General features: G+C 46.9%; 1 protein-coding gene across 1 annotated transcript in view; it reads left to right on the forward strand.

The window, feature by feature from the left end:
* TXNRD3 (thioredoxin reductase 3) overlaps positions 1-12,284 on the forward strand; it is a 108,822-nt gene extending 96,538 nt beyond the window's left edge. The window contains exons 13-16 of the mRNA XM_085624416.1: positions 40-147; positions 3,849-3,944; positions 6,736-6,870; positions 11,015-12,284. Of these exons, the coding sequence (XP_085480542.1) occupies positions 40-147; positions 3,849-3,944; positions 6,736-6,870; positions 11,015-11,083 (408 nt within the window). The 3' untranslated portion in view covers positions 11,084-12,284. The remainder of the gene's footprint in view (positions 1-39; positions 148-3,848; positions 3,945-6,735; positions 6,871-11,014) is intronic.
* Positions 12,285-24,694: the final 12,410 nt, after the last annotated feature.

The following is a 24,694-nucleotide window of genomic DNA, read 5'->3' on the forward strand; positions in this document are numbered from 1 at the left end:
CATAAGAATAAAACTAATTTATTTTTTTTACAATTTCAGTGTGACTATGTCAATGTTCCGACTACTGTTTTTACTCCAATTGAATATGGTTGTTGTGGATATTCAGAGGATCGTGCCGTTGAGCAGTTTGGAGAGGAGAATTTGGAGGTGAAAATTAGATTTGTAAAGAATCTAAATAACTTTGATAGCAATCAAGATTTTCTTTTATTGTTCCCTGATACATATCTGCACTTCAAAATAGGTATCCTGCTTCAAACTTGTCGTTTTACAGAAACATAGCTCTGATCTACCCTCCTACAATAACCACTAACCTTCTTCTTTTCGTTGTGCACACAAGTGCATCCTTCATTGGTGAATTTACACTAATTAAGGTCATTCTCAACAGTGTTTTATGGTTAATGTATTTTATCTTTTTGCTCATCTCACACTGTTCGCTGTCCTAGTCTCATGAACAGTACTTTTTTTTTTATAAAGCTTTCTTTGGTGTCCTTATCAGTGGATTTCCTACAAAAGTAGGAGTCATCTTAGATTCTGTAAGCAAGGTTCTAAGTGTAGAATTTGGTTCCTTCCCTGCTAAAAGTTTTTCCTGGTCCCCTTAACTCCTCCCTAATGTTAGTATGGGTATTGAAGATCGAGGATTCTTTATTAAAAAGAGCAATCACTGATAAATATTTCTCTGCAAGTGGTCCCCCAACTGCTATGTTTTCGTTGGCACTGGAACCCTCATTGCCTGTTGACACCTATTGTTTGTCCTTTTTTTTTTATTCATATACAGTCTCCTCTTCTTGGAAGAGGCAGGCTTTGTACATATTCGATTCAAGCTTAAGTAGGGATTTCCTCCCTGTATCTTGCATTTGGTTTACCAGCATTTCATGTTTTAAAGACCTCATCCAGGTATACTCTGGAATCAATAGACACTAAAACCACCTTAATTTTATAGCAAGTAAGGTTTCCCTACTGATTGAGACCTACACTCTGCCCCATGACGGAAGGTCACCATTACAGATAATGGGGTAACCCAAGAATAGTCGCCAGACCTAGGTACAATACGGGAATACAAGAGAATGGTCCGTGACTCATTCGTAGAGAACTTTATTCTAAGATGAATAGTCTGTGTGGGGGGTGTGTGTGTATGTGTGTGTGTGTATATGTGTATATATATATGTATGTATGTATATATATATATATATATATATATATATATATATATATATATATATATATATATATATATATATATATATATATATATATATATATATATATATATATATATATATATATATACATACATACATACATATACAACACTGGCATCTAATCCCAAGTGAAGGCTACTACGTATATATGCAATCAACAGATACATTATAAATGCATACAATGAATGGGAAAGCAAAAACAAAGCGCCAAGGAAACAAATTTATCTGCAATGAATTTATTCCACATAGTATTTAAATCAATACATTAATGATAGGTTGCAAAAAGAGCAAAGAAGGGGGAATTTAGGCGTGCTCGTGTAGGGCAAGTGAAAGTGAAGACAGGTTAAGGAATAAACAATTCAAATAATTTACAACAACAAACTGGTAAAGACCAGTGTAGCGGGGCCTGTCCCAATTAGAACATTTTTACAGTCATGTATTCAAATCAACCATGCATCAAATGCATTTTCGAAGTATAAAACAGGGCGACAGGTGCAGACCTTATGTGGGTGGAGGGCGTCGACGTTTCGACTCGGCTACCGCACCAAGGGAGTTTTGGGGCCTCAGCTGCGAGTCTTCTTCAGGACGGGGTAAAGCAACCTATTCCTGGTGCCAGGCTGGAAACACAGGTATGTGGCGAATCCAAGATAGGCCGGTAACAACTGTCAAACGACCATTGAATGGTGGTAGGGGCAGTAGTTGGATTGTCCAGAATGACAGGAGCCCGAACGAGTCTTCCTAACTACAAGGTGTGGAACCATCCAAGTTACTCGATTGTGTAGGCCCCCGAAGTCAGGCGTTCTTAGTTCAGTACATTCAGAATTTCTTAGGTTTAGGAATGGCCGTGCACCTCACAGTGGTGCCTCAGTCAATCGCCGAGCCTATCTTGGATTCTTCACATAACTGTGTTGCCAGCCTGGCACCAGGAATAGGTTGCTTTACCCCGTCCTGAAGAAGACTCACAGCTGAGGCCCCAAAACTCTCTACGTGCGTTAGCCGAGTCAAAACGTTGACGCCCTCCACCCACATGAGGCCTGTACCTGTCTCCCTGTTCTAAACTACGAAAATGCATTTGATGCATGGTTGATTTGAATACATGACTGTAAAAATGTTCTAATTGGGACAGGCCCCGCTACACTGGTCTTCTTTTACCAGTTTGTTGCTGTAAATTATTTGAATTGTTTCTTCCTTAACCGGTGTTGTTCACTTTCACTTGCCCTACACGACGACGCCTACATTCCCCCTTCTTTCCTCTTTTTGCAGCCTACCATTAATGTATTGATTTAAATACAATATGTAGAATAAATGCATTGGAGATAAATTTGTTTCCATGACGGAAGGTGTCTTGGGCTAAGTAATAGAAATTCGGAACTTGCTGCAATTTAAGTCGGTAGCACCTATCATTATGGGATGTCTTTTCCCATGTTTCAGGTCCCTCAACTGCTGGTTCAACAGAAGGTTTCTGCAGGCCAACACTTTGGCATCTTTGAGCACAGGACATGTAGTCCTTTGTTACCAAATGACAAGCTCACACTGAATTTAGTAAGAAAAGTACTTGTGCTGAGGAACCTCAATTTGATTAATGCATTCTTTAGTAGACTTCTACGTCAAAATCGTCAAAGGAGGTAGAATAGGCCTTTGACAAAATCCCCGAAGCCTAATGTGGAGTCAGTTTTCACTCAGTTTCTTGATACCATATGTTAATATTGTTTTTTTGGCACTAATGCAGCTGCACCGTTCTTCCCAAAAAGCACTATGCTACTTCTACCACATTGGCACCGGAGATGTTGGCATGCCATTCAACACAGCAGATTGCCAATATCTGTCCTTATCTTACACCCAGCTTGTTCAGATGCTAGCCATTATAGACTGCATGCTCTTATCCCTTTGTACCACATTAGTCGGTTAATCACTCATTCGGATTGGGTTAGCCAGCTCTCCCCTATCTCTTATACCATTAACAAACTCAGTCTTAGTATGCGTGCACGCATATGAAATCTTTTAAGTATAATAGTTCTTTATAACGGGAATTGATTGAATCATCCATCCATTGAAGATGTAGATTTTGACACAACTTCTGTACAAACTGGTTGTTTGAAGCTTGCTATAGAATGTTTTCTTCTACTTCCAGCAGAAGTAGAATTCAATTCCCTATCAGTAGGGAAAGAAGGTGAGCAGAATGACTGAAGAATGAAAAATAAAAATCACCTTGGTTACGTTTTCATTACTGTCTGTTGGCTTTCTTCTGACCTTATGACCTCATCCAACTAACACCTAAATTTGTGTAGGAACTAGTTTCAGTCTTTGCTGTATGATGAGGGGGGGGAGGGGGGTTGGGAGGGGGTTGATTGCTGTTCCAGGCATCCACATGACCCCCCCCCCCCTCTACACCTTCAATTCTCCAGGGAATGTATTCTTTAACTAAGCTTAGCTGGTTCTATTTTTGGGCAAAGGCCATTAGCTGCCTATGAAGGAGAGTCCTCTGACTAATTGTACTAGATCACTATCAAGGTGTATTTTTTGTTTTCACTTTAGAACACCATATTGATGCGTCCGCCTGATGCTGAATATGGAACATCTTGTACCTCCAAACATTGTGCACTGCCTAGAGTTGAGAGATGTTTAATTTTACCACTTTGGCTTTTTAAGGTATACCACACATTGTTCTGGCCTCTGGAATGGACAGTGCCTGGGAGAGACAACAACACCTGCTATGCAAAGATAATTTGTGACAAGAGAGATGACGTAAGTTTCTCAATTGAGAAGCAGTTACTTTAACTCCCATTCTTTTATTCTCCTTTGGCAGTGGACTGGAGTGGAGGGTGGGTGAAGCTTTGTACATGGCGAAAGAAAACACAGCATATTACATAGAACAGAGTTAAAACTGGAGGAATGTGGCTTACTCATGAGCAAGGGTAGAGAGTGTCTGCAATCTTGGTCTGTTAAAAGGACTGGTAGGGGCATGGAGACGGGAGTACTGCAAGGCAGACCTTTCTCTGTCTGGAGGTACTTTTGGTCCTTCAGAAACTTGAGGGCAGACTTGGATGAGGAGGCACATTTTACTTCAGAAGTTAGGCGTGAGGCAGGAAAAATCTTAAGGAACCTTGCCTGATGGACATCCTGAATGTAAAGGCAAAATTGGAGACCATGAATAAATCTTAGGCCCCCTGCTAGGGCGAGCTTACTGACACACGTCTGGTTTAAAGGCTTTTGCAGATGAGACACTTGGGTTTTAGGTAAGTAACATGGTAATATTGTCTGTGGCCAGCGCCTAGGTGGACGACCACATAGAGTGCAGCCTTCAATGATTTGAGTGAGTTGTCGTTAACACCATCTAGACTGGATGATACAAGACGTTGACAAGGGAGTAGGATGTTAGTTTTAAGAATTGCAGTGAACTTAGTTTAAGCCAGCTGGAGTGCATCTTCCTGTTTACAGTTTTGAAATGCAGGTTTCAAGACCAAAGGATTCCTGCTAGTGTTAGTGAAGACCCAGAGCCACATATTTTACTATGGGATAGTCCTAATTGATTTGGGCTCACTGGGTTGTGCCGTACAGAGAACATTCAGTTTTTGTGAGGTTTAACTAAGTGCAAGGCAAACATTCCATAAATCATTGAAGCTGAGTCGTGATCTTGCAGGGTAAACACCAGGAAGTCCTAGGAGCAGATTAGTTATCTGCATATTGTTGGTTTGGGTGTCAGCATTGACCGGCAGTGTTTCCATATATAAGCTGAAGAGGATATATCTTAACCCTGTAATGAGACTGGCTGACTGTTTGGCATGGAGGGATCTGGATCACATTTGGATGATTTTACAGAAACCAGAAAGGTTCACTAATCCCTTGGTCCACGTCAAAATAACTGATGTAGAGGGGCGGTAAGCAGCATTGTGACTGTCTTGAAAATCCGTAGTCCAAGGCTAATAAACAAGTGCAAGGTGAGGTTCCAGGTTAAAAAGCTCATGGGTGTATACAAAAAATGATCAATCCAGAAAGCAAAACTTCATTGGGGAGATTAGCAGAATCAAAATAATCTAAATATAGTTCTACAAGAGGACTAACCTAAGATCTGCATCTGAAGAAAACCCAAGGAAGGACAGATCAGTAAACGGACTGGTAGAGCTTTTTACGATTATTTGGACAGCAGACTAGAAGTATAAATCAAGTAACAGACTAACTCGGCGTCTGCTCAGTTATCCGTAGAAAGCCCAAGTATAAATCAAATAGACAAACCTAGTCAACTTCACTAGAAAAGCAAAAAGTCTACCGCCAAAGAAATACAGTAGTTATTTGAGGTTAATGTAAGTCTGACTAGACTGTCATCTCTAAAATAATACAGCTTTTTAATTTTTGAGGAAGCAGAAGCCCCACACAGTACATGGTATGATGTGGCATAACTGGGTTGGACTAGCAATGTTGCAAACACATAGATCTATATATTTTAGTAAACAAGATGCTTCTAGAGACACCTTCTTTCTAATGCTAATGCATTTCATTAGTTATGTTATGCATGACTAATAAAGGAAATAAAATTGACATTTTAAGTAACAGCAGGACAATGGTTGGTTCTGCTAATGAATGTCCTATACAGGACATCAGTGGGTAACTTTGGAAAGCTACCAAATAAAGGACCATCCTGAACATTGCTTCCTCGAACACAAATATTACATTTTATGTTTGGAAAAGACAACAGTTAAGATTTCATTTTTGTTGATTTTCCAGAAAAGGAAATAAGCAAAAATACAGGCAGTGAAAGACTTACGAAAAATTAATGTGCACTTTTATTATGCAAATATAAATAGCTGTCAATGCAAGCTGACTGCAGCCTGGCCATGCCTTATAAAAACTCGCCTACAGCAATGTTGGAAAGGCAGCTTAGTAGGACTTGTTAGTCAAGCAGAAAGCTGAATTAGAGTGACTTCAAATTAACTTTGATTTGCAATTGAAGTGCTGCTACTTTTTCCAAGATTTTGGTACGGATAAGCAAACCGGCAGGGGACAGTAATTAGTTTGTCTGGGTCCAGACTAGGTTTGTTTTTCAGGTACAGCTAAATGTGCCCGGGGTAGAAATGGTGTTTAGAAGAGGTGACGTTTGAATGAAGTTAGTCAATGGAATGGGATATGAATGTAAAGCCTGGGTTGTGAAGGTAATCTATGGGCAGAGGATTAAAGATGATACCCAGAAGTGACTGTAAGGACATGTGGATTGCTTTACAAAATCCCAGTAGATCAGTAGTCCATGACACCAGTTATCTTGGAGGTTGGACAGCTGAGTTATTACGGTGTTGCTCAATTTGAGTTTAAAATGCATGTTTGTGTTAGAGAATTTACACATGTGTATATATATATATGTCCTAATAAGTTTTATTTATTGCTTCTCCGGTTCATCTTTAGCATATTTGTACTCTTATTCCGTTGTAGGATGTTGTCATGCCTTTAGGTTGTCCTTGTTAAGAACTTTTGGATTAAATGCAAGTAGCACTCTATAACATCGTCTGTTCCTTGTGGATATTAACTACCCAGTTTACTTTTATAGGATCGTGTCGTAGGATTTCATGTTTTGGGACCAAATGCTGGTGAAGTTACCCAAGGTTTTGGCGTGGCAATGAAATGCGGGCTTACTAAGCAGTTGCTTGACGAGACCATTGGTATTCACCCTACGAATGCAGAGGTACGTGATCTGTTTTTAAACCGCACATGATGAAACTTTACCATAGGTTTTCCTACAAAGGGAGAATGGATTAAGCATTTAAGGTTACAAGTAGGGAATTGGACGGTCCGTTCATTTTTAGGTGGAGCTTACTAGGCAGGGCAGATGTCTCGAAGAACTGTTCCTTTTCCAAGAGCCATCAGGTGCCTATAGCCTGTCCATTTGTTTGCTTTCTTCTTACTCAACGACTTTCCTTGTCCTAGCTTGTTCATATTGAGCTTCTTTCACCTGCCTCTTTACCATCTCTCTAATTGACTGGCTGCTGTCCTTCCATTCCTCAAATTTTGGGCATTTTATAAAAACAAAACTGTTTTGCTTTCCATCAGTGTGTATGTGGGTTCCACCGATTTCCCTCTTGTGCCTATCTCCCCATGTCTGTGTTGCTCTCTTGTTAGTGTTCTTCTCCCCAACCCCTCGCATTCCCTGTTTGGCTTTCACTTGTATACCACCTCCTTTTCCCCCTGTGTTTTTCTCCCTCGTGCTTCAATCCCCGCCCTCTGTGTTGCTTCCTTTCCACTCCCGCCCACCCACAGTTTCATTTAATTCCTCCTGTAAGACCACACCATCCCCCAACATGGCTTTTTAATTTTTTTATACTTTTGGGATAGCCTGCCAGCTGCTTTTTACTGCCAGACCACACTGCAGTGCAATAAGCTTTTTTCCCCTTTTTTTTCCCTTTTTGCAAATCCATGGGGGGTGCCGCCTTGGATCTGTAAATGAAGAAAATGGTGTCCGGCTGTGTCATGACACTGGTGTACACTTGTGCAGTGACACTTATTATCCCCCCCCCCCCCCCCCCACACACACAATGCTGCACTGCATCAACCAAAATCATTTTCCCTTTTCCCGATGCTGTGCAGTATCAACTAAAAGCATTAGCAAAGCCTGTAGGTATCCTAGATGAGAATGCCTGGCTTTGCCTCAGCTTGTTCTGTATGTTAGCAGGTGGTCTGAAGTGTATTCGGATCAATACGAATATTAACTATGCTTAATTCACAAAATACTCGGCTAGTGGGTTAAAAAAAAATGTAAACTGTAGAGCAGATTGGAACGTTCACCATACTATTTCTATAGGGGTTGTAACATTCTACACATAACATGTAAATGAATTTAATAACTATTGTCAAATACAGAATCCACATTTTCAAAATAATTATGCATGTAATACAGGGGAGCTTACAATCCTTGTATTAAAGACAGTCTACAGTTTCCTGTTTACAGTTGAGTTGTGACTTTTCTAATCACCTGTAATAAAGAAATAATGTAGCTGCTGAACAGGAATACCGTATTAGATATTGTGATGCCAAATGCCTCCTAAATAGCCAACAACTAAAGTGCAAGGCAAGTCGGAGCAGAAGTACACTGAAATCGTGGACTGGCTTTTATTCTCCTGGTAACTTTTTGGTGTGCACTTTGTAGGTCATTCTAGGAATGATTCTGGATTCAGAGCTACATCATTTTTATTAGTCAGACTTACATTAACCTCAAATAACTACTGACTGCTTTTTGATGTTATTTCTCACTACATATTTTGCTTTCATTCATGTCCGTAACCATACTCTTTCATGTGGAAGAACTTTACACCAAGCATTTAAGCTGCCTGTAGAAACGGGGATGCGTGTGAACATGTATTATATGGAATAAAATATCCAGTGCCTTATGTTAATAGGAAATTGCAAGTCACCTCTGAGTTACATGACCATTTAATGGAAGTCTAGCTTTGTCTACTTTCCTCTGTATGGTCACAGAATTCATCAGTAACATCCTTACATGCATTTTTTACTTGCACGAAAGCCCTTAAAAAAAAAAAAATGGAAGGTCCGGCAGTAAATGTATATATGGCAGGATGCGCAACAAGCAGGGTGTGCAACGGATGGGGTGGTTGGATAGAATAATTTTAAAACCATATTAAGAGAAGCCAAGGAGGAGGGAGTAGCATGGAGCCCTTAGGGCAGGAGGAGTAAAAAGCAGCCCAAAAGGGAGAGATCATGACAAGGCATGCACTGTAAGAAAAATAAAGTAGTTCCCTGAATGTGAGCAATGCAAGGATACAAGTTAGCCAATCAAAAGGATGGTTAAAAGGATATGCTCCAGGGAAGGGACAAACCCAAGGAGAGGAAGGAAGCCTTTTGAATACGAAGCAAGCAGATAGGTGACGTAGCCAACCTGTGGTAAACAGCAGATGGACTCAGCCCAATCTTACGTGTGTTTATAAAAAAAAAAAAAAATCGTTTTTATGGTTCCCAGGAGGCTTTCGCATACAGCCAGCTAAGTCTGGTAGCCGAGAACTAAAATCGAACTTGATGAACTGACTTTTTTAGTGTTAACAGGCTGCGCAAGCATAACATTTAACGCATGAAGATGTCTGTTTTCTAGACGATTCAATAAGCTACCTACTGCAAGATTGGTATCTTTTTTTTTAAATCGATACTTTCGTTTTGGACCCAGCCTATAAAAAGTTGCTTTCTGTGCCCAATTTGCTCATTGTTCCTAGAACAGGATGCAAACTCTAAATCTGGCTTCTGACTGTGCCACCGCCTGGCAATGGAAAAAAAGCTGCATAGTGTGGGCAACTACTAAATAGATTACACTCCCATTCTTAGCTTGTGGCCACTCTTGGTACCTAGTGGTAGGGTTGGAAACTGCTTCTGACTAAATTCAGAGTTCTTTGGTTATCCCACATGCGCATGTGGGTCCTTCATGGCATTCCACATTCTCTGCACACCCTCAGTAGTTCCATTTGATGTTGTATGTGTGGGGCATCTGCTTCTCTTGTGCTCAACTCCATGGTAAAAAGGGGTAATTTAACACTGTTTACTATTGCAATATGTGCAAGTCTTCCCACAAGGAACGATGCAAGGGGGAAATAATCTGAAGCTGGTGCCTACAGTGTGGGATATTGTTGACTACATCGCAAGTCGCTTTTTTCTCTGCCTGCCTAAAAACCATTCCTATAAAGACCAGGCTCTTCTTAGCCCAACATCTAGATGGCAGCATGATTCACTGCATCCAAAACTAGTCCCAAGCTGCAAGAATGTTACTACATATAAGTAACTTCCCACCCGAAGGACTCTACTGACTTGCTTCCACACAGTAGGGACAATCCAGATCAAAATAGCGTGGCTCTTATATTCCAAAATTGCTGGTTACCTTGCCATGGAACACCAAGAAAGTGTATCCGAGAATGCTTGGAGTCTTGAGATGAAGCCTGACTGTTGTTAGGAGCTCGATATTTTGCTAATGTTAAACATCCTTAGCTAGAACAGTCTTTGCTCCTTCCTTGGTCTGAACCAAACAATTATGGGACTGAAGTACAACTTCCTTACAGTGGAGTTCCCAGTACCTGCTGCTTTAGTAAAATTGTAATCCCTCATCATTTGTGCTCCAGTATAATTTGAGATTTTTCAGTTTGATCCCTTAAAGGATTAGTCCTCTTTCTTCGTATCCTTAAAAGCATTTATGCATCTTCGCACATCATACCATTTTTTCACTAGATCTTGTCATGTTTAAAAGTACATGCCCCAGCTTTGTAACAGACTAAGGGGGACATGCAAGTTCAGGCTGTCGTTCATAGCCTGTAGTTTTGAAATATTCCTCTGATCATTTCCCTTTTGATGTTCACAGTTGGTACACCAGTTTAAACATGCACGCGTTTAGTTGTCCTGCCAGAAACCTTTCCTGCCCCTTAGAGGCTCAGAGCACTATCTGCAAATACAAAACAAATTAATGCTGGAGTGATAAAGTACTCTTACCTGTAACAGTTAATGAGATGGTATCTGCTTTGTATTAATATATCCCCCTCCCTTCCTCTGATTGAGACGCCATACATGTTTGTCATGCTCAAAAAATTGGCAAAGCTTGGTGGCTCTTAATAAACATTCAGGTTGTAGCCTTTGGGTGCCTACTTACCAATGTTACATTTGTGTAGTCCTAAGAACCTTTGGGGCATCGAGTGAAGTCTTAGCCATATTATTACATAGAAAGAGTCCATACCGAAGTACTGTTCTAGATGTGTTTTTAAGATCCTTGCCTAAATGTAAGAGCCTGCATTTTATGTCCTAAATCTAGTATGAACGAATTTTTAACAAATGTGTTTTCTTTGCAGGTCTTCACCACCATGGAGGTTACCAAAAACTCTGGAGCAGACATCTCCCAAAAAGGCTGCTGAGGTTAAGCCCTGCTGTTAAATATGTTTCCAGCCCATGAACCTTTATCTTTCTGGATAGTTTCCAAATAATCTTAATATACTCAGGTTAAAACTAGACACCCACTGATAAGGTGTTGTAAGTGCAAGATGGTTTGAAACGATTCATGCAAGATAAAATTATGCGGCAAGGGAACGTTATAACAGCAGGGTAACCTTGAATGTGCTGTCTTGACATGCATGGTGGTGCATTAAAGTGCATTTTTGAAGTCTTAGCTTGGAGCCTCTTGAGGTGGGCTTTGACGGATGACTACCTTGCAGGATCAAGGAATATCCTCTTTTCTGACTGAGCTTCTACAAAAGAAACTTCATTAACTCGTGCAGTTTAATCCCATCGCTGACGTTTGCCAGATGTGCAGTGTAGCATAATGCTACGCAGGAAAACCTCATTTCACGTGTCCCAACAGGTTGTCTCTGCCCTCACATAGCAACAGTCTCCGGACTGCTTTGTGCAAGCATTTTAAAGTGTTTGCCGCTGTTCCGATCATTATTGCAAGGGCCAGTGCTTATGTAATCAAATAGTACATAATACAAAATCTGTACATATTAACTATACTTTTTCTTTAAGGATGCCTGACCCTAATCGCATTTCCAAAAGCGGATTGTCTTTCAAGCTGCACCTTACTCAGAGAACACTCTGCGGCAATTTCAAGACAATGTTTTTTCTAGAGTTACTTGTTCAGTGTATTCTTTAACTGTACAGCCGTCCCCTGTTTATGCATACTTAAACAGTGGCCTCTCTGTTTTAGGGTTCCTTAAATAAAATGTATATTGGTAATCATTAAAAGGGGGGTTTCCGTGAAGGAAATAAATACCCCTCACACAGTTTCTGGACACTTTTTCCCCATTGAAGTTTCACTTCATCTGTTCTTAGAATGTGTCCAGTGCTCAACACCCCAAAGTAAGCGAATGGAAGAAGCTGTTGGCATTCTTATTCAGAATACTTATCATGTGTCTATGTAAATGATATATTCAATTTCATGTTAATTCGGCCCATAAACCAAGAATGTTTTATCTACTGAATTATGGTCCCGGATTTGTTTGTCCAATGCCATGTTTCGGAGGATTGTATATGAATGCACTGTATCACATGCCGACTTAAAACATTTGTAACTATTTATCTACAGTTTACCTCTTATGGAGTTTAAATAAAATACCATGGTTGAATGATGTCAGTGATTTTAAGTGATTGTTTAATACGGCTGACGTGTAATGTCTGTTGATCAGTGGTCCATACAAGGTGTTGAAGTATGACTGAGCAACTTAAGAAACGATTACCATGTTGTGGCTAAAAAAGTTAGCCTGTATTGAGTCTTTCTTAATACATTGGTATGCTATTTAGGAAGAGCCCAAACTATGTAGAGTCGTGATTACTGAAATAGTTTGATACCATATAATGCATTCTACATTAGTATTGACTGCTTGCAGTTGATGATACATGTATTAGTATTTTGTGACTCAGAAATAACATTTAAAAAAAGCAAAGACACCCCAGTACAGCTATGACTTTGACCGGGGCAGGCGCTTTAGACCATCAACTATTCTGCAGCTCTTTAAGTCTGGAGAGCAGTGGCCTAGTTTAGTGCCCATGGTCAGTGAAACCTTCTCATCTGACCTGGTTTATCCTGTGGGGCTAGTTCCAACGGTCACAAAATTATCCGTGTTTTTGAAAAGAATAGCCATTCCTGGCCACTGAAGGCAAATTTCCTGGTGCACGGAAGAGCGCATACGCTGTCTGCACAGTGCATTAGGGTAGGTCGAGGGGAACACTAATTTCAGAATAAATGTGATACGTTTATTAGCACAAGGACCTCACATTTTATTACTAAGCATACACTAGAAAGGGGGTCATTGCTGACCTCATAAAATGACAGATGGACTAGTTGGTAATTCCAGGCGGGGTCCATCTTGAATAAAGAAAAGTAGCCTTACTGGGCGGGGCATAATGACATGTCATGGAGTAGCCACAAAATGAGAATTGAGTAGAGAACAAAAACCTCTACATTGGTTCAAAAGAAACTGCACACCTCCTCACCAGTGCAGTTCGCAATCCCCATGGACCGTTCTTTAATTGGGATATAAAAGATGGAGTGGGGTCTGTAAAAGTGGCGTGGACAAAGTGTATTTTTACTCCCTTTTCAAGTATTGTGCCCTAAAACGTGTGAACTAGAATTCTGCACTTGGTGCAGTGTGCTATCTGGCCAGTATGTGGGTAAGAACTAGAATCCAGTGCTTGACGCAGTGTGACAACTATGCAGGTGATTTGTGTCCTATAAGAGCATCCATGCATATCACATAAAAGGAACATGCGTCTATTGACTTTGCCAGTGCTTGCTAGCCTGATCAGATAAATAACCAGGATATTGTGAGTGATTAGAAAAGAACATGTTCCAGTTATGAAAATGACTGAATCAAACAATACTAAGGGCAGCAAAGGGATAGTGGTGTTAGAAGTGTCTCAATCACTCCACTATCTCTGCAGTTCCTCACTGTTCGGTACACTCCTTTTCTCTCGCCCTTTTCTAACACTTCATCAGTGTTTCGATCTACCCTATGTGTACTTTCCTGCGTCATCCCCACATACCCCACTTTTCTATCTCGTACCACTTTTCTATCTCATAACTTATTTAAACACCGCATTTTCTTTTCCCTTTTTTTCTGTCCACATTTCAACAGTTCTGTATAGCTCCTTCACACACTTTGACAAAGTTTGTAATTGCCACATAATGCACCCATTGCTCTGTGCAGAGAGGCCAGGTTTTGGATGAGCATGTAATCAACACCTAGCTGACCCACTGACTGGTGCAATAGGTAAATCTCCCTTACTCCTATTCAACTCCAGAGCTCTTAACTGTGTTCTGCTGTCATGAACACATCCTCACCCTGCGCTCACCCCGACACCTTGAGGCGGGCCACTTCACAGTATGCACTATACAAGGGTCATAATGGCCCTTTTCAAAGTCCGTTTCTTGTTAGGCTCGGGTTTGAGCACAGGTGGGAACCGCTTTAAATAATGCCCTGCCCATGGACAACTCTAAGTTGCCGTATCCTTCGTTCAGCAAAGTCCAACGGGCATGAGAGAGTCCAGTTATTACGTTTATTCCTTTAATCCCTTCGCCCACACCACCCAAGCTTTATCCCGCCCCTTCCTCATGATCTCAAAAAAGGTTCAAACTTGTGTGTGCATATGTGTGTGTGTGTGTATATATATATATATATATATATATATATATATATATATATACAGAAAAAACCATAGGTTTCACACATGTTATAGTTACGAATTAGCATTTAAAAAACCTTGCAAATTCACTTAAAAAAACATAGGTTTCACACATGTTATAGTTAGCTGGACATTTCACTCGTAAAAAACCAATGAAATTACCCCGTTATAGTTAGTGCAGGCAACTATAACTCACGCGACCGCAATCCTCTGCTGATGACATCAGATATTACATCACTGTATTTAGACACTTATTTACCCATGTCTTCTTCCATTAATCTTTAGCTATACATATATTACAAATATTTATTTTTCATAAAGACACATATGTCATCAGTGATGTAATATCTGACGTCATCAGCAGAGGATTGCGGTCGCGTGAGTTATAGTTGCCTGCACTCACTATAACGGGGGAATTTCATTGGTTTTTTACGTGTGAAATGTCCAGCTAACTATAACATGTGTGAAACCTATGGTTTTTTAAGTGAATTTGCAAGGTTTTTTAAATGCTAATTCGTAACTATAACGTGTGAAACCTATGGTTTTTTCTGTGAATTTCAAAGGTTTTTTAAATGCTAATTTCTAACTATGCCTACAGAGATAGGACATGTGAAGAAAGAAGAAAAAATGCACAGAAAGAACAAAAAGAAGAGCAGAAAGAAGCCTTGTTGCAAAATCATCCTCTACCCTCAACTTTTTCAGACGGATACTGGTGGTAACTGAGTCTGACTAACCAGTCCTAGAGCCAGTGCTATGTTAAAAGACACTTAGAATACAGTGAAAACACCTACATACACTAGGGAACATTATGCGTTGGGGTCCCCCTGTGATTAGCATGACCTCCCCTGTAAGCCCCTAGTATATAATAGGGCATGGGGATTAAAACTACCTCTTAAAACTGGCCACCGGGCGTTTTTGCACACGTTAACTCAGGCCCCGTCCCCTCCCTTCACCACTGTGTAAACACGCCCTGTGTCCGTTTTTAGTTGGGAGATTAAGTTCATTTGAATCCTGAGGGTCCCTAGGGTCCAACTAGCCCACTAGGTACCTCCAGTAAGTGCCACAGAGCTGCGTTGCAGAGAGGTGTAAAAAGTGGCACGGCCTGGACCACCTCTCTGCAATGCAGCTCAGTGGCGCTTACTGGAAGCACTTGGTGGGCTAGTTAGCCCCCAGGGGCCCTCAGTATTGAAGGGAAATTATATCCCCAATTTAAAACGTGCCATAGTGCGTGTTTGCACACGTCACCTCAGGCCCCGTCCCCTCCCTTCACCACTGTGTAAACGCTTCCTGTGGCTGTTCTAAGTTGAGAGATTAAGTCCCCTTGAATCCTGAGGGTCCCTAGGGTCAAACTAGCCCACTAGGTACCTCCAGTAAGCGCCACAGAGCTGCGTTGCAGAGATGTGTAGAAAGGAGCTTGGCCTCAGAACACCTGTCTGCAGCGCAGCTCCCTGGCGCATACTGGAGTTGCCTGTTGGGGGCGCGTTTGCAGAGTGCTGCACGGAGGGGGCATGGCCTCCGGCACGATGCCAGTCTTTTATTTATTTTAATTTTTTAAGAAGGGGGGCTGTATGGTTCCCCTTATTCTAATTTATTGGCCCTGATGACCCCATCCCCCAGGGCCTGTCTCCTAATTATATTTTTTTGACCCCAATCCCCAGGGCCGGCCACTGTTTTTTATTATTTTAAAAAATATATATATTTATAGACACACCTAGGACATGCTGGACAAACCGTACGTACCTATCACCATGACGATTTGCGTGATATTCATTAAAAGGCGACTATGCATACAATGAATCCATGTGGAATGTATTTACACCACTAGTGAAGCTCTGACATGTCTGATGCCCTACCGTGCCTAATCCCGGTAGACACCCTTGTCGTTTATTTATACAAACATGGGTAGCTATTGACGGGCACATTTAATACACATGCACACTAAGCCATTCAAAGGGGATTCGACAAATTCTATCAAAACTATGCAAGAAACCCCCCTCACGGTTAACAAAGCACACATCCACTGCCGGATGTGTAATACTTTTTATTTTACTCTCTGGAAAGGGGACGAACATCACTTGAGTCACAGCGCGCTCCTGACAGAGCCCAATGCTATGTTACACCCACCATTTCCTGCCGAGTGCCACACACCTCTGTGTTGTATTCCACTAGCTAGTGCATATGCTATGAAACTCTCTAGCCCATGTGCACTGTAACACCACCAATTGAAAATGTCATGCCACACTTGTCTTAGCACGGGTTATATTGCCCCATCTAACGTGCCTTCCTCGATGCCTATGTTATAACGCACAGTGCTATGCCATACATATTACAATCTGGGATCCATATCTTTGTCACAGTGCATATGCAACGTTACACTCCCCAGCACATATTTTATATTACAACTTTAGAGACTAGTTAGGTTACACAACACTGCCCTGTGCATATTACACTCCAAGGCGCATATCACGCGCTAGTGCCTGTGCTATCTCGCGCTCTCCAATGAATCTGTCATTGCGCCCAATGTATTGCATATTATATTTCACGCCCGGTTCATCTTATATCACACTTTTTGGTGCATAGTTTATAGCATACACTATATCTAGTTTTCATTTTCAATCGTGCTCTCAGGACTATGTTCTATATAACACTGTGTTCACCTACCCTTTTCACGGGCATTACATTTTGCGATAGGGGGTGGAGGGTCAGGGCGTGTTTCTGCCAAGTGAGCCCAGAGTCAGTCACAAACGTCCTCTTCTTCCTGAATAAAAGTGAGATTATGCTGCATACTTGTTCATATTTTAAGTAGTTCGCACAGACACAATGTTTTAAAAACAATAAAGTTCCTAATACCCGCCTTCTCTGAACAGTTAGCTTGCTGCCCATCCCCCTCCTCCCTATCCTCTGTTGTGTGAATCCATGGACTAGCCTCCTCCCTCCTGCCATGCATGGTCTGATGTGCTGCCACTGCCCTCAATTTAGTATGATGTACCAGTCCACTCCTCCTGCCCTCCATTGCCCAATTCTATGCCCCATCATTGACCTCCTGCTTAAACTCTGTGCTTAGCTTGCTGCCCCTATTCTCCTTCCCCCTGCCCTCCGATGTCTTTGTGCATGCCCCTGCTCCATCCTTTTTGCCCACCATGTTCCATGGACCTGCCACTCCCACCTGCCTAGCATTGTCAGATGACTGTAACCTGTCCCTACCACCTCCACCCTGCCTGTCCACATGCCATGCCCCTATCCTCTTCCTCCTGTCCTACATGGTCCATTGTACTGCCACACCCTTCTGCCCTCCCTGGTCTGTTGTGCTGCAACTGCTCCTCCTGCCTGCCCCGTGTGGTCTGTTGTGAGGCCCCTTCCCCTGAACTTTCTTGTCTGTGCACAGGTCCTGACCCTCCCTTCTATCCTCCATCGTCCTTTGTGCATGCCCCTGCACCCTCCTTCTTGCCCATCATAGCCATTGTGCTGCCACTAACCCTCCCACTTGCCATGCATGGTCTTCTGTGCTGCAATGGCCCCTCCCAACTTCCCTGTGTGGTCAGTTAGCTGCCCCTTACCCCCTCCCACCTTCCCTCCATGGTCTGTGTGTTTGCCATCACAGTCTCACTGTTGCTCTTCATGGTGTGTCTTGCTTCTAGTGCCCATCCTGCCTGACCCCCATGGCTATCTTGCTGCTCCTGCCCTGCCCCCTTGCCCCCAGCCCTCTGTTTACATGTGCAGACCCCTACTCCCTCCCTCCTGGCTTGTCTGTTCCATTGTAATGCCCCTGATCCGTCCCTCCTGCCCTTTATGGTCTGTTATGCTGCAGCTTTCTCTCCTGTCTGTCCATTATGGTCAGCTAGCTACCATTGCCTCTTGCCTCTCTGTTCTCTGTTGTCCATGTGCATGGTCCTGTCCCCTCCCTCTTGCTTTCTATGGATTGTTGTGCTGCACTCCCGTCCTGCATGCCCTGTGTGGTGTATTGTGCTGCTGCAAACCCTGATGCCTGCCCTGCAGGGTCAGTTTGGTGCACCTCTCCATGTCCCTCCTGTCCTCTGTTATCCAAGTCCATGTCCCTACCCCATTTCCTTCCATGATCCAATGTACCATACTTGCGAACATTTTGAACTTGGTAAGAGGGAGATTTTGAAAAAAAACTGGGGTATTGATGTTCCCCTTTGAGTTACATTGAAAAAGAGGAGATTGTAGACAGGAGACAGATCAAATAAAGCCCATTTGAGCTTAAAAACATTGGACGTTTCCTGACTGAATCGGGTCTGTTGGCATGTATGGTTGTACTACCATTGCCTCTTCCTTCTGCCCACAATGGTCTTATTACATTGCCACAGCCTCTCTTGCAAGTCCTGTATTGTTGGTTTGTTGCCCCTGCCCCCCTTTCCACTGCCCTCCATAGTCTGTTGTGCTTCCACGGCCCTTCCTGCCTGCTCAGTGTGGTTAAATTGTTGCCTTTGCACCCTCCTACCTGCCTTCAATTTTCAGAGTCCGTGCCCCTGGCCTCTGCCTCTCAACAGTATCCTAATGAACAACTAGATTGCTAACATTCTATATTGTTGGAAGGCGGACCCCGAGGAGTCGGTGAGACCACCAAGGGGGGCCCTCTCACTGCACGAAGTAGCCGAGCGCTGCCGAGAAGTCTCCTGGGAGATCCTTCTCCTATCACGTACTAGCACAGTAACACCACCACACCGGACTCAAGGAGGTTGTCTCAAGACAAGCAATTCTTTATCAGCAATAAAAAGGTTACGAGGTCAATATTTACACGAAGGGATCGAGGGATCCACCAAAAGTCTCAGTGTCTCTTTGGAAGGTTAGGGGTAGCGGGACAGTCTTTGGCAGGAGGGCGGTACGAGGGTACCTGGGGCCCAGTTCTTATCCTCAAGCTGGAGGACCTCCGGATCTCGGATGGGTCGAGCCGCGACGGCGTCAGCAGGGCTCTGGCGTACAGTTCGTGGAGAGCCGCGATTCAATCAGCAGGGCTCTCAAGATGGTTTCTGCTCAGCTCGAGCCGCGACGTCGTCAGCAGGGCTCCGAGGAAGGTTTCAGCGAGGTTGGGCCGCGACGCAGTCAGCAGGGCTCGTGATGGTTCCGACAAGAGTTCTTCTCCGTAGGGTCAGCCGCGATTCAATCAGCAGGGCTCTCGACTCCGGGATACAACTCCTGAGCTGTGGTGGGGTCGCCCCAGATATAGGTCTGGAGCCCTTTGATGTCCGGACCTATGCGCCCGAGGGGGGCGGAGTGGCCGGGTGGAGGTGGCCAGACGCCCAGCAGGAGAGGCGCCAGGCCCATGGGAGGTGCAGGGCGATCACGCCTCGAGAGGGGAGGACAGTTGGGGGTCCCATCGATACTGTCCTCCGCCGGGGGCGATGAATGGTTCCTGCGGCACCCCCTGGCTAGTTCGTGGTGCCTCGATGTCGGGGCTTCGCTGGGGTCGAGGCCGGGTTGAGCGGGGTCGCGCCGGCTGGTGCACGGTGTGACGTGGATGCCAACAAGATGGCGGAGCCACGAGGAGTATGCGACCACGTGCAGTTCCGGGGGAAGGGCCTTGGTGCAGTTCAGACGGGTGGCCCGTGACGGCCGGGGCGGGGAACGGGCACAATCCAGGGGGTTAAGGACCACGCCACGAGGCCGGGTCCAACAGGCGTCCCCCCCCCCCCAGCCGAAGGCATGGAGAGTCACCCATCTCCTTGGGGATTCTCCTCGTCAAGGCGGAAGAAGCGGGACAGGCCGTTGGCGTGGTCATTGCCGGGCCGGTGTTCGACGTCAAAGTCCATCCCTTGTAGCGAGATGGACCATCGCAGCAGCTTGGGGTTCTCGCCCCGCATTCGCATTAACCATTGCAAGGGCCGGTGGTCGGTCTGGACCCGGAAGTGGGCGCCAAAGAGGTAGGGCCGGAGCTTCTTGAGGGCCCACACCACAGCGAAGGCCTCACGCTCAATAGTGCTCCAGCGTTGCTCTCGGGGCAGTAGTCGTCGGCTGATGAAGGCCACTGGTCGGTCGAGCCCCTTTTCGTCGGCTTGGGATAGGACGGCCCCGATCCCATACTCGGAGGCGTCCGTCTGTACCACGAACTCCTTCTGGTAGTCCGGGGCCTGCAGCACTGGAGCAGTACACATGGCTGTTTTTAGGGTGTCGAAGGCTGTTTGGCAGCGGGGTGTCCAGTGTACCTTCTTGGGCTGCTTTTTGGACGTTAACTCTGTGAGGCGGCCAACAATGCTCCCATAGTCTCGGATAAACCGCCGGTAGTATCCGGTGAGGCCCAGGAAGGCCCGGACAGCGGTCTGGGTAGTGGGGGGGTTCCCAGGTCTGGATGGCATCTATCTTCGCTTGGAGGGGGGCCACCTGCTCGCTTGGAGGGGGGCCACCTGCCCGCTCCCCACTTGATGGCCCAGGTAGGTCACGGCTCCGTGGCCGATTTGACATTTGCTGGCCTTGATTGTGAGCCCGGCCTGCTGGAGGGCGGCCAGGACGGCCTTCAGGTGACGGAGGTGCTCGGCCCAGTGGTTGCTGTACACGGCAATGTCGTCTAAGTAGGCCGCGCTGAAGGCCTCAAGCCCGGCCAAAACCTTGTTCACCAGTCTTTGGAAGGTGGCCGGGGCGTTCTTCATTCCGAAGGGCATCACCCGAAAGTGGTAATGCCCATCCAGAGTCGAAAAGGCGGATCTTTCTTGGGCGCCGGGGGTGAGCTGGATTTGCCAGTACCCGGTGGTGAAGTCCAGCGTGCTCAAGTAGCGAGCGGCCCCTAGGCGGTCGATGAGTTCGTCGGCCCGGGGTATCGGGTGTGCGTCTGTCTTGGTTACTGCATTCAGGGCTCGGTAGTCCACACAGAATCGCAACTCCGGGGGGTGACCGGGAGCTGCGGCCTTGGGCACCAGGACGACAGGGCTGGCCCACGGGCTGTCGGAAGGCTCGATGACCCCCAGGGCCAGCATCTTCGCTACTTCGGCCTGGATGCAGGCCCGCACTCGGTCAGGCACCCGGTAGGCTCTGTGTCATATGGGGGGGGCTCTCCCCGGTGTCGACGTCGTGGACGCACCAGTGAGTCACCCCCGGGGTGAGAGAGAAGAGGGCTGCGTAGTCCCGCAGTAATTGCTGGCAGTCGTTGCGCTGTTCCGGGGTCAGGGACGAGGCGAGTTGGACCCCTTCGATCGATCCATCGTGAATGTCGGATTGCAAGAGGTCGGGCAAGGGCTCGGAGTCGTCCTCTCCCCCCTCGTCGGTCGCCAGCAGCAGGCTCAGTTCGGTCCGGGCGAAGTGGGGTTTTAGCCTGTTAGCATGTAGGACCCGGAGGGGGTTCCGGGGGGACTCCAGATCGACCAGGTAGGTGACGGGACTTTTCTTCTCCACCACCTTGAAGGGCCCAGTCCACTTGTCCTGGAGGGCGCCGGGTTCGACCGGGGCCATGACCCATACTTTCTGACCTGGCTCGAATTCTACAGTAGAGGTGTTGCGATCGTACCACCGCTTCATGTCCTCCTGGCTGGCCTCGAGGTTGGCTTCGGCCATGGCTCGGAACTTGCGGGTCTGGTTTCGGAGGGTCAGGAGGTATTGGTAGACGTCAGGAGGGGCGCATCGGGGCTTCATCTCCCAGCCCTCCTTGACCAGGCTGAGCGGTCCGCGGACCGGGTGTCCATACAATAGTTCAAACGGGCTGAACCCCAGGGACTTCTGCGGGACCTCCCGATAGGCAAACAGGAGGCAGGGCAGCAGGACATCCCATTTCCGCCTGAGCGGTTCTTCCAGGCCCTGGATCATCCCTTTTAATGTTCGGTTGAACCGCTCAACCAGTCCGTTCCCCTGAGGGTGATAGGGGGTCGTGAACTTGTATGTGACCCCGCACTGTTGCCACAGGGACCGCATGTACCTGGAGATAAAGTTCGTGCCGCGGTCGCTCACCACTTCGCTGGGGAATCCCACTCGGGAGAAGATCCCCATCAAGGCCCGGCCTACCACAGGGGCCGTTATAGTTCTTAGCGGGACCGCCTCCGGGTACCTGGTGGCGTGGTCCACGAGGACCAGGATGAAGCGGTGGCCCAGGGCGGTTTGGGGGTCCAGGGGTCCCACAATATCGATTCCGACCCGCTCGAACGGGGTGCTGACGGCGGGAAAGGGCTGGAGGGGGGCCTTGACCCGACCCCCCCCGTCTTTCCGCTGGCTTGGCAGGTCTGGCAGGAATGGCAGTGGTTGTCCACATCTCTCCGCATCCGGGGCCAGTAGAAGTGGGTCACCAGACGACTGTACGTTTTGTCTTGCCCCAAGTGTCCGGCGAGGGGTACGTCATGGGCCAGGTTGAGAAGGAACTCCCGGAAGCGGAGGGGGACCACCAACACGCGGCTGGCCCCGAGTTCTGCTACTTTCTGTTCACTGTACAACAGGCCCTCGGCCCAGTAGATCCAGTGGGTGCCGGTCTGGTCACCGTTGGCTTGCGCGGTCGCCTGTTGTCGGACCCCTTCGAGAGAGGGACAGGACTGTTGCTCTTGCTGGAACTGCTCTCGGGTGGGGCCCCCTTCGTGTTGCCATGGCGTCGGTTCTGGTAGGGCGCTCGGAGAAGCCATCCCTTCGGGGGAGGATTCGCTGGGCCCAGGGTCGGTGTCCGCCTCCTCCTCGCTGCTGGTGGGAGGGGGTGTGAGCCCCTCGGGTTGCGCGGTCCCGGAGGTCGAGGATGAGCGGGGGGCCTGGGCGGTCATGGACCGGGTGATGGCGCAGGCCCAATCAGCCAGTCCCAACATTCGGAGGTGCTCTCGTCGTTCTACTTGAGCCCAGGGGGAACTTTCCAAGTCGTTCCCCAGGAGGCAGTCGACCGGGGCGTCGTCGCGCACTGTCACCTTCAGCAGGCCCGTCACCCCTCCCCACTCGAAGGGGACCAGGGCCATCTGGCATAGGCTTTCACTGTTGTCGGCCGTCCGTACGGGGCACAGCACATTCGGTAGAATCTGTTCAGGGGTCACCAGGTGGCAGCGGACAGCGGTGATACTGGCGCCTGTGTCGCGAAGGGCTTCGGCCCGTTGACCGTGACCTGCTGCCGGTACTTCTGGGTGTTGGTTGGGATGGGGGTGCAGGGTACCATCTCTCGGCTACCCAGGCAGACCAGGGACATGGCTGCCGGCTCCCACTCAGTGTTCTCTCGGTCGAGGGCCTCCTCTTCCTCTTCTCCTCCCCCCAAGGCGGCGGCTGTCAGCTGCCGGGGCGGGGGCCCGCCGGCCCCGTTTCTTCGGTTCAGAGGGCAGGCCGGATCGCTGGCAAAGTGTCCGGTTTGTTGGCAGCCATAGCAGGTCACTGGTGGCCGTGATCCGGGTCGGGCCGGGCCCACCCTTCGAGCTAGGCTCGGGGAGAGATGTGGCTGCGGTGGCCCTCGAGGGGGGCTCCTGGGGGCCCCGGCGGGAGGGTCTCGGTTCCTGTTCGGCCCTCCCCCCCACCGCGCTGGCGTGGGGGTCCGTTGGGGTTCCTCTGGTACTCCCCCATTGAGCTCCGGAGGACCCGGGAGTTGACCCATCGATCGGCCTCGACGGCAAGTTTTCGCGGGTCGGTCATTTTGCTGTCGAGGAGGTGCTGTCTCAGTTCCACGAAGCAATTGTTGGAAAGATGTTCCCACACGATGAGGTCGACCAGCTGCCCGTAGGTGGTTACTTTGCTTCCTTTGATCCACCCTTCTAGGGCCCGACTGAAAAAGTCCACATATTCCACCCATGTGGTACCCGGGATTTTCTTGCAGTCTCTGAACCGCTGGCGGTACATTTCCGCTGTTAGCCCGTAGCGGGTGAGCAGGGCCTCCTTCATGTGATCGTAGGAGGTCATCACCTCCTCCGGTAGCTGGAGTAGCGTGTCCCGCCCTTCACTCAGGAATCGCCCCCACAGGCCTGCGCCCCAGTCTTTTCGGGGCACCCGATGGGAGGTCATGGCCACCTCGTAGGCCTTAAACCATTGTTGGATGTCGTCATTCTTGTAATACTCCTTGACGACCTCTTTCGGGATATGTACCTTGGCCTCGGGAGGCGGTAGAGTGTCTCTAGTACTGGGGGTGTCAGTCCCTCCGTTCTTGGCCTTGATCTCGAGCTCCTTGAGACTGCGCTTGTGCTCAAGAGTTAGTTTCTTTTCCTCCAACTCCCGGTGTCGTCTCTTCTCTTCTATCTCTTCTTGAAGGCGTAGCTGCTCGAGGGCCAGTTTCTTTTCTGCCAGCTGGAGTTCGCCGTCCAGCCGCAGTCGGGCGAGCTCTAGCTCGTGGCTCCGGACCTTTTCCCTCTCTCGTATTTCTTCTTCGGAGAGGCCGGTTTCTAGGCTCTTTCTTCCTCCGGTTGCCGGAGTCAGTGCGGTTGCTGTGGTCTCCGTCAGGGGCAAGGGCCCTTCTTCCTGGGAGGGGCCTG

The sequence above is a fragment of the Triturus cristatus genome, chromosome 9 (genome assembly GCF_964204655.1).
Source record: "Triturus cristatus chromosome 9, aTriCri1.1, whole genome shotgun sequence".
Lineage (NCBI taxonomy): Eukaryota > Metazoa > Chordata > Amphibia > Caudata > Salamandridae > Triturus > Triturus cristatus.